General features: G+C 53.3%; 1 protein-coding gene across 3 annotated transcripts in view; it reads left to right on the forward strand.

Moving 5' to 3' along the window:
• GPT (glutamic-pyruvate transaminase (alanine aminotransferase)) overlaps window positions 1-9151 on the forward strand; it is a 37330-nt gene extending 28179 nt beyond the window's left edge. For all 3 annotated transcript variants that reach the window (XM_015423578.1, XM_015423580.1, XM_015423579.1), the window contains 6 exons: window positions 269-348; window positions 578-714; window positions 1917-2091; window positions 5536-5691; window positions 8485-8597; window positions 8932-9151. In XM_015423578.1, coding sequence (XP_015279064.1) covers window positions 269-348; window positions 578-714; window positions 1917-2091; window positions 5536-5691; window positions 8485-8597; window positions 8932-9022 — 752 coding nt within the window. In that variant the 3' untranslated portion in view covers window positions 9023-9151. The remainder of the gene's footprint in view (window positions 1-268; window positions 349-577; window positions 715-1916; window positions 2092-5535; window positions 5692-8484; window positions 8598-8931) is intronic.
• Window positions 9152-9450: the final 299 nt, after the last annotated feature.

Below are 9450 nucleotides of genomic sequence, written 5' to 3' on the forward strand. Positions count from 1 at the left end.
CGCTCAGCAGTTTCATGGGAGTGCCCACAAGGAGTTCTTGTATGGTGAGAAAGGGGGGAAAGTACCTCTTCCTCTACCTGCTCTATCCCAAGATGCGAGTCCAGACTTAAAAATGTCCCCAATCAAATCCACGGCGGGAACAAATTGCAGTACGCTTGCCGTGTGACCACCACAGCCTCGGTCTTGCTGTGCCCCTCCCCAGTGCAAAGAGACGAAAGCCCCAGAGGTCTCCCCCAAGAATCCTCTCTGTCTCTCTCTCCCACCCCAGGGCAGGTTCAGAGCCGCAAATGCATTGAAGATGTCATCCACTTTGCCTGGGAGGAGCAGCTCTTCCTCCTGGCTGATGAGGTGAGCCCCCCCGCCCCGCCCCCCTGGCTTGCCCATTCGGCCAGGGCCCCCTGCTGAGGTTTGGGGCATAGGAGAACTGGAGCTGGGTGGGCGACGCATTTGCGCTTGGAGTTCTCGTGACTTCCTGCTCCAGTGCAGTCTGGCGGGTGCAGAGACCCAGCCCTTGGCTCTTTGCCCTCCGGCCAGCGGGGGCCCTGGCCGCAGTGCCCACTGGCTCCTTCTTCCTCAGGTCTACCAGGACAACATTTACGCCAAGGGCTCCCAGTTCCACTCCTTCAAGAAGGTCCTCTTTGAGATGGGGCCCAAGTACTCGGGGACGGTGGAGCTGGCCTCCTTCTACTCCATCTCCAAGGGCTTCATGGGCGAGTGAGTGCTCCGTCTCTTCTTCCACGAGGGCCCTGGGCGGGGGTTCTGAATGCAAGTGCAGCGTGGACACGTGGGGTGTGTGGGATCGTGGGGGGCTGACTTCGCCTTCCACAGAGGCATCGGGCAGTGTTCCCTCTAAGCGGACTGAGACCGATTTCCCACAGCCGCCGCTCTGCGCTCGCTCCTCTCTTTGCCCCGATGGTACGTGTCCATTTCCCACTCGAAGCCGCGGGGCTGCGCGGCTAAGAGAGGGGCGAGCGCAGAGCAACCACTGGGTCTCAGTGTGAGCCAGCTCACAGTTTTTTAGCCTCCGGCGCACACATTTCTGTCTTGGCTCAGGAAGGAGGGGGCTCCAGAGCAGACTAACTTATGCAGGAGCCAAATCACCCGCTCACAACTTTAATGCCAGGAGCTCACAAAGTAGAATTTTTGCTCACAGGACTCCATAGCCTAGAGGGAGCATTGGCATCGGGCCCTGTGGGCAGAGGAACTCAGGCTTAGAGCAAAAGGCCTGCGTAGCTGACACGTTCATCATCAGAGTGTCGTGTATTCAAAGCTGCCTTGAATGCATGATATGTTGTGAAACATCTAATTGAAGTGCTATGTAAAGCTTCGTCCTGGGCTAGGATCCAAATCCATCCAATCATGTTACTAGCCCAGGAAGCACCTAACCAATCACCTTCTAGCAAGCTCCCTGAGCGGGAACATCCGTGATTGGTCCTTATGTGAACAACCTTATTGGTTGGTATTTGTACAGTGGGTGTGGCTACATTAGCCGGGAATGTTTAAAAGCAGGACAGCTGCAATGTAAAGGCTGTTCTGGCTATCAGATGTTGATCCGTGTTGGAGTTGTGTTCGAGTTGAAGAATAAAGCTGTGTTCTTGCTGAATCACTCTCCGACTGCTTTGTTAAGCGAGCGACTTAACACAGAGCCACCTTTAGAAGGTCTGCAAGGGGCTTACTGCCCTTTGGGTCGTTGTCTTCTCTGGAGAGGGGTTGCCTGATGATGTCCCATTGCTGGAAGTGGGCGGGCTCGGCAGGGCTTTTCTCTGACCTTGAAGTCCCCCCCCTCAAATCTCTGATGGAAACAGAACCAAGAACAGCAGGGTGTAAATTTAAAATGGTTGCCTTTCTGCTGTCCGTGTTCCAATATGGCTGCCTTAACCCCATGGGGCCCCTCTCCCGTTCCCTCGTGTTGCCAGGTGTGGTTTCCGGGGAGGTTACATGGAAGTGATTAACATGGACCCAGGCGTTCAGCAGCAGCTATCCAAGCTGGTCTCGGTGCGTTTGTGCCCACCGGTTACTGGGCAGATCGTCCTGGATGCGGTGGTGAACCGGCCCGAGCCTGGAGATCCTTCCTACCCACAGTTCAAGCAGGTAAGCAAAATAGGGTCTCCCGGGCATGTAGGGGAGAGATGGTGCAGCCAAGGTGGTGGTGATTGGTGGGCTGGGGGGACCCAGGTTCAAATCCACATTCAGCTCTGAAGCTTGTCAGGTGATCTCGGGCCAGTTACCCTTTCTCAGCTTGACCTACCTTGCAGGGTTGTTGTGGGGATCACATGGGGAGGGAGGAACCAGGTGTGGTGCCCTGAGTTCCTTGGAGGAAGGTCAGGGTAAGAATGGTGGATATCAGATGGAGCATTGGGGTGCTTCACTGACAAGCTGGGGCCCAGGCTGACAACCGCCCCTGAGACCTGCAGACCAATTGCCCCATTCAGCTGACCCAGACGTGCTCCATATACTTTCTCACATTGTCATTTTCCTTGCTTGTAAACTCCTGTTTCTTCAGGACTTTCCCCCTGTTCCATGTGCGTTTTGCTCCCTCTAGTGGTTGATTTGATATTACACAGTGTATGTCCAGCATAAAAAACCTGCAGTTTAAATCTGCAGGAAATATGCCAGACATAAACCGGTATAATATAGCACCGACCACTAGAGGGTGCAAAACGCATGCAGAACAGACACCCCCCCCAAACAGGAACTTACAAGCAAGGAAAATGAGAGTGCTGAAAAGCCTTGTGTCATCCTCAAGGTCCACAACAACCCCCCCAGCCATCCTCTTTCTGTGTGTGTCCCCCCCCCCCTTGCTTCAGTCTTTCCAAAACCTGGTTTGATATGATCTTTTTGGAAAGATCACAGTCAAAGGACCTTTGGACACCATGCAGATGGGAAGGTGTGCAGTTTGGGAGGCTCCGTCCGGGCTGGCACCATTTCCCTTGCTTGTGAATGCTTTAAAAACGATATCCCACGTTTCTCCCTGATCAGGGACCCAAAGCAACTTTCCCCATCGTTCCCTCCTCCTCCACTTGATCCTTACAATAACAACTCTGTGAGGGCAGGAGAGGCTGAGAGACTGTGATGGGCCCAAGTTTACCTGGCAGGCTTCCGTGGATAAGCAATGGATTTGAATATGCCAGACATAAACCGGTATAATATAGCACCGACCACTAGAGGGTGCAAAACGCATGCAGAACAGACACCCCCCCCAAACAGGAACTTACAAGCAAGGAAAATGAGAGTGCTGAAAAGCCTTGTGTCATCCTCAAGGTCCACAACAACACCCTCAGCCATCCTCTTTCTGTGTGTGTCCCCCCCCCCCTTGCTTCAGTCTTTCCAAAACCTGGTTTGATATGATCTTTTTGGAAAGATCACAGTCAAAGGACCTTTGGACACCATGCAGATGGGAAGGTGTGCAGTTTGGGAGGCTCCATCCGGGCTGGCCCCATTTCCCTTGCTTATGAATGCTTTAAATATGATATCCCACGTGTCTCCTTGATGAGGGACCCAAAGAAACTTTCCTCCACGTGATCCTTCCAATAACAACTTTGTGAGGGCAGGACAGGCTGAGAGACTGTGATGGGCCCAAGTTTACCTGGCAGGCTTCCGTGGATAAGCAGTGGATTTGAATCCGGTCATCCCTAGTCAGAGACTCTAGGAGCTACACCACATCAGCCCCTCGCCCTGCCTGGCTGCTTTTCAGGCTTTTTAAAACATCTGCAGTTTTACATATTGCCATAGCATCGTAACAATATATCTGCTAGATCCTCTGAATCCCCAGCTTTTTAAAAGAAGTCTGTAACCCTTTTTGTTGCAGACCCACACCTTTCCCTTTTTATCTTAGCAATGAAAAGGGCTAAACCCCTTTTTTTTAAATGAAAGTTTGAAATTCAGAAGAGCTAGAAGACAGATTGTATCCTCTGAATCCCCAGCTTTTAAAAAGAAGTCTGTAGCCCTTTTTGTTGCAGACCCACGCCTTTCCCCTTATATCTTAGCAATGAAAAGGACTAAAACCTTTTTTTTTTTAATGAAAATTTGAAATTCAGAAGAGCTAGCAGACAGATTGTATAATGCTCAAGAGATCTTCCAGAAAACACCCTCTGGTGCCAGCTGAAGTAAGGAGAGTGGGAGAAAACCTTCCACATAGATACTCCGTTGCCACCGGAAGCCTTTGTGCTTTTGCAGCGGCAGTGAAAGTTCCAGGGAAAATTGCTGCCATGGGGAAGCCGCTTTTGTCTTTCTCACCATTTCTTAGATGCTTGTGTCTGTGGTTGGTTGGCTGCTGCTGGTTGGATTGGATCTTTTAGACCGGAGCTGAAGGGTTTGTTTGTTTTTTTGCTTCTTATGGATTTCAGTTGTTTCAGTTGCTCTATTTAGGAAGGCATGCAAGGCAGGGAGCATTTGATGGAGGGTGAACTTTTCCAGCCGATTTGCCTGGGCTGGTTCTGCTCTTGTTTGCTAGGGTTGCCAGCCTCCAGGTGGGACCTGGAGATCCCCCCGAATTTGACTGATCTCCAGACTACGGAGACGCATTCACCTGGAGAAGATGGCTGCTTTGGAAGGCGGACTCTAAGGCATTATACCCTGCTGAGGTCCCTCCCCTCCCCAAACTCCCCTCTCCCCAGGCCCCACCCCCGGACCCCCCAAATCTCCAGGGATTTTCCAAACTGGAGCTGGCAACCCCAGGTGATTCTCTGTGTTTTAGGTCTCTTGTGTCTGTCTTCTCGAGTGCTTTTAATCTGTGTTTTAATTTTGTCCTTTGGACGGTTCTAAATTGTGTCCTTCCAACTTGCCTGCTGCAGGAGGGAAACGGGTGGGGCGGGGCTAGAGGACGGCCATTTTAGACAACCCCCCCGCCCGTTGGCCCTCTCATGCCTGGGAATAACGTGGTCAACAGACCTCTGCCCCTTTCCCTGTTTGTTTCCCAAATGGGCCCTCGGCGGGTTGGTCCTCTCCTCGTGATCCAGTTTGGTGAAGTGCTTAAGAGTGTGGACTCTGATCTGGGAGAACCGGGTTTGATTCCCCACTCCTCCACTTGCAGCTGCTGGTGTGATCCTGGGTCAGTCACAAGTTCTCTCAGAGCTGTTCTCTCAGGAGCAGTTCTCGAGAGAGCTCTCTCAGCCCCACCTACCTCATAGGGTGTCTGTCTGTTGTGGGGAGGGGAAGGGAAAGGAGATTGTAAGCCGCTCTGAGACTCCCTTGGGTAGTGAAGGGTGGGATGTAAATCCAATCTCCTCCTCCTCCTCTTCTTCTTCTTCTCCTCCTCCTCTTCCTCATGTCAGGAAGCTCCTTCCCCGTGACCAGTTGTTCCTTCTAAGCTGAGTTAGTGTGAGCTAGCTCACAGTTTTTTAGCCTCCGGCTCACGCATTGTTGTCTTAGCTCAGGAAGGATGGGGCTCCAGAGCAAACTGATTTATGCAGCAGCCAGTTTGCTGGCTCACAACTTTAATGCCCGGTAGCTCACAAAGGAGAATTTTTGCCCACAAGACTCCACAGCTCAGAGGGAGCGTTCCCCGTGAGCTGACCCTGAGGCCTCCCCTTGCAGGAGAAGCAGGCTGTGCTGGACGCCCTTGCTGAGAAGGCACGGCTCACAGAGGAGACCCTGAATCGAGCCCCAGGATTCCGCTGCAATCCGGTGCAGGGGGCCATGTACGCCTTCCCCCGGATCCAGTTACCTCCTCGGGCTGTGGAAGCAGCGAAGGTAAGGCCGGCCGCACTCAGTTAGGCCCCAAGCCCCATTCCCTGAAGCTCCTCTTTCCGAGCGACCCAGTGCCTTGATTGCAGAGAGGCAGCAGGAGTGGGACAGGGCTCAGGGGAAGAGCCGGAGACTTCACTCTGCAGAATCCCCAGCAGGGTCTGGGGGAAACACCTGCCCAAGAACGTGGCAAGCTGCAGCCTGGCAGAGCTGAGCGATTTGGCTGAGATGGGGGGAGGATGCCCATTCCGTATGTGAACCTGCTGTGGAGATTCTCAAGATGTTTTGTACGCATGGAGTACAAGCGCATGCGGGGAGGGGGTGGTGATAAGGACACCCAGGGGTCATTTCATAAAAAAGAGGTGGAGCTCATTAGCATAACTCTTTAGCATAACTCATTAGCATAACTTATTTGCATATGCCACACCCCCTGACATCACCGGAGATGTGTCACAAGGCAACACCTACCGCTCAGGCTCCACTGGACTGTTTTGGATTGCTAGCTATTGGGGGGGGGGGGGACGGGCAGAACTTTCCCAACCGGGGGAGAGCTTGTACCTGAATAAAACTTGGTCTGTTTTGGACCGGGGGGGGGGCCTGCAACTTACCTGGCTGCTTCTTGTTCTGACTGAGGGCTGCTGGGAGCAGGGGGTGGGGCTTGTTCCATGTGCCCGCCCCCTAGGCTCTTTACTGCCGGAGCTCCACTCCTGTGCACTCCCGCAGGAAATGACCCCTCCTGCTGCTGATGCTTCATAGAATCATAGAGTGTTAGAGTTGGAAGGGGCCTTGTGGGTCATATAGTCCAGCCCCCTGCACTCTGCAGGAGCAGAACTGAAAGATAATCGCCCTACAACAGACCCAAAAGATGGCCGTCCAGCCTCCACTTGGAAACGTCCAGAGAAGGAGCATCCACTAACCACTCTTACAGTTAGGAAGTCTCTCCTGCTATTTAGCCGACATCGACTCCCTTGTCATTTCCACCCATTACATCTAGTCTTGCAATCCGGAGCAAGAGAGAAGAGATCTGCTCCATGTGTGGACTGCAGACTGACACCTCTAAGCTGAACTCCGGGCAGGTCTCTCCTCTGACCTTGCCAATGGGCGTCACAGACCACACACATTGATGTATCAGTTCTCTTCTGGTGCCAAACGATGCGTGAAAGATGGAGGAAGAATCCACTAAGGACAACCCCACTTTCCCCGGCCCTCTGCCTGCCTTTGCCCAGCCGGACTGTTGCAAGAGGCTGAGGGCTGCTGAGAATTTTGAAGGCTTTTCTGCAGCCGGAAGGGCTGAGTGGAGGAGAACACAAGCTGGGGCTGCATCTCTCCTTCTCTTGCTCCTCCGGGAGCTGGGGGAAACCAGCCGCAACGCACCGTTAAGATGCATGGCCGGCCTCAGCCGTGGAGAAAAGCGCCGACTGCCTTTGCGGTCCTCCCCACCTCTCTCTGCCAGTGCCTCTCCACAGTCAGAGCCCCACTTACTTTTGCCACAAGAGGGGGGATAACAGGCAAGCGGACTGACTTTCAGGCCAATAGAGTTCCTTATGCAAGAGAGTCCCGCAAACAAGGGGCAGAAGCCCTGCTGAAAGTCCTCCTGGCCTAAAGAGGAAGCTGGAGGCCGCTTGAAGCCCAGCTGATACTTCTCTTAGCCGCAGCAGCTGAGAATGGAACCTCCACCATCAGCAGCATGCTATCACTGGTTCTCAGGTGTCCGACTACTTGTAGGGGATGTGCTCCTTGCAGATTTACTTGGAGATTGGTGACGGCCACGGCAGCATCCAAGCATGCTGGGCTCAATCTTCAAGGCCAGGGATGGGAAAACGTGAGCCTGGGGCAAACTGGAGACTACAGGACACAGTATTTTGTTCCAGACACTGAAAGGCTGGACAACACATCCAATTACCATGTCAGATTACACAGGGAAGCCATTGAAATTCATAAACATAAACACAATTTCAACAGGAAAGAAGAGAGTTTAAAAATAAACAGGGCATGGTTGCCTGTCCTGAAAAACACAAAATGCCCTACATCTTACAACAGCACTACAGATAAGATTAGAATTTCAACAGCCGATCCATATGCAAAAGAACCTCCTCAGGAAAGCTCCTCCGTTAGCATGTTCACAGCCTGGGGGACTCCTACAAGACAATGACTCAGCCCTACCCCACCTTCCTGAGTAGATATAAATTACCTGCCTACCATTTTCCTTCTCACTTTGACACAGAGAGTACTCCATCTTTCTGTGTTATACCTCTGAGGATGCCAGTCACAGCTGCTGGCAAAACGGTCAGGTCCTACAATGCCAAGACCATGCCTGGACAGCCCGGAAAATCTGCAACAGCTAACAAATTGGAAATTGTTCTCTGAGCTGCGCTGGGTTCAGGTTGCCCGGCGGCGACAGCCCCTTCCCCATATCTTAGGCAGATTCCCTTCCACCAGCTCCTCTTGGCAATTTATTTATTTATTTATTTCCACTTATTAATCGCCTATCCCCACAGTTCTGGGGCTCTAGGCGATGTACAGAGATCTAAAAGCATAAAAGCATGAGGATGAAACCAGGCCCAACAACATACAGTAATGAAAACAAGTGGCGAGAATTTTGTGGCTCCCTCCCAGGTCTGGTCTGTGGGTGCTTCACACACGTTCAGGGGGGGAGTAAGCTCTGTGAGGAGTAGGGGGTCCAAGTAGGGTGTCGGCCATGACGTTTAACCGTTGCCGTCCTCAGGCGAATGCCTGGTGGAACGTCTTTGCCTTACAGGCCCTGCGGAATTGCAATGACGCCTCTTCTCTCCCCCCCAGGCACAAGGCAAGGCCCCGGACATGTTTTTCTGCCTCCAGCTGCTGGAAGAGACGGGCATCTGCGTTGTGCCAGGGAGCGGCTTTGGGCAGAAGGAGGGCACCTTTCACTTCAGGTAACTCTCCACCTGGTTCCCCGAGACATTTGCTCCAACCGCAAATCATAACGACCACCCTGTGATGTTGGTCAGGCGGAGAGCGTGTGACCGGCCCGAGGTCACCCAGCGAGCTTCCCCGGTGGGGCAGAGATTCGAACCTGCGTCTCTGAGATCCCAGTCTGACACTCTTAACCCGCGTGCCACACTGGCTCTCTGAGGAATTGGGTTGATTTTGGGAGGGGCTGCAACTCTGGCTGGGTGGGACTGCCTCTGTCAAGGTGTGGGGGGCTGGGCGGGTCCGTGGGTCACTCTTCACGGCTCTGAATGCCTCGTCGTTTGCTCTCCTTCCCAGAATGACCATTTTGCCGCCCCTGGAGAAGCTCAAGATCCTGCTGCAGAAGCTGACCCAGTTCCACGCCAAGTTCCTCCGGGAATACTCCTAACCTGCACCGGGGTGGTGGTGGTGGGAAAGGGCACTCCCGCCTCCAAGTTCACCTTCCAGCGGCCCTCAGATCCCACCATTGTCACACTCTGCAAGGCCCGCTCCCCTCCGAGCAATAAAAGATCACGGCACACAGAATGGCGAGTGCCAGTTGGCTGGACTCTTTACCCAGAAGGCATTGCCTAGACGCTGGGGCAGCTCCCTCCGGCTCAGACCTCCTGAGGAGACTGAGACGGGGGGACCTCTTTCTGCCTGGCCTCAGAGCCTCTGTCGAGTAGGTTGTTCTCGCAGGCTGTTTTTGGGGGCCGTGTGCCCCGCATCCGGGTGAACAAATGAACGAATGCAGCTGCCTTAAGCCAACTCGGGGGTAGCCAAGTATCATCTCCCCTCCCTCCCTTGGCTATCTGGCAGAGAAAGGTCTTTTGCAGC

The sequence above is a fragment of the Gekko japonicus genome, unplaced genomic scaffold (assembly GCF_001447785.1).
Source record: "Gekko japonicus isolate JY-2015 unplaced genomic scaffold, Gekko_japonicus_V1.1 scaffold3936, whole genome shotgun sequence".
NCBI lineage: Eukaryota > Metazoa > Chordata > Lepidosauria > Squamata > Gekkonidae > Gekko > Gekko japonicus.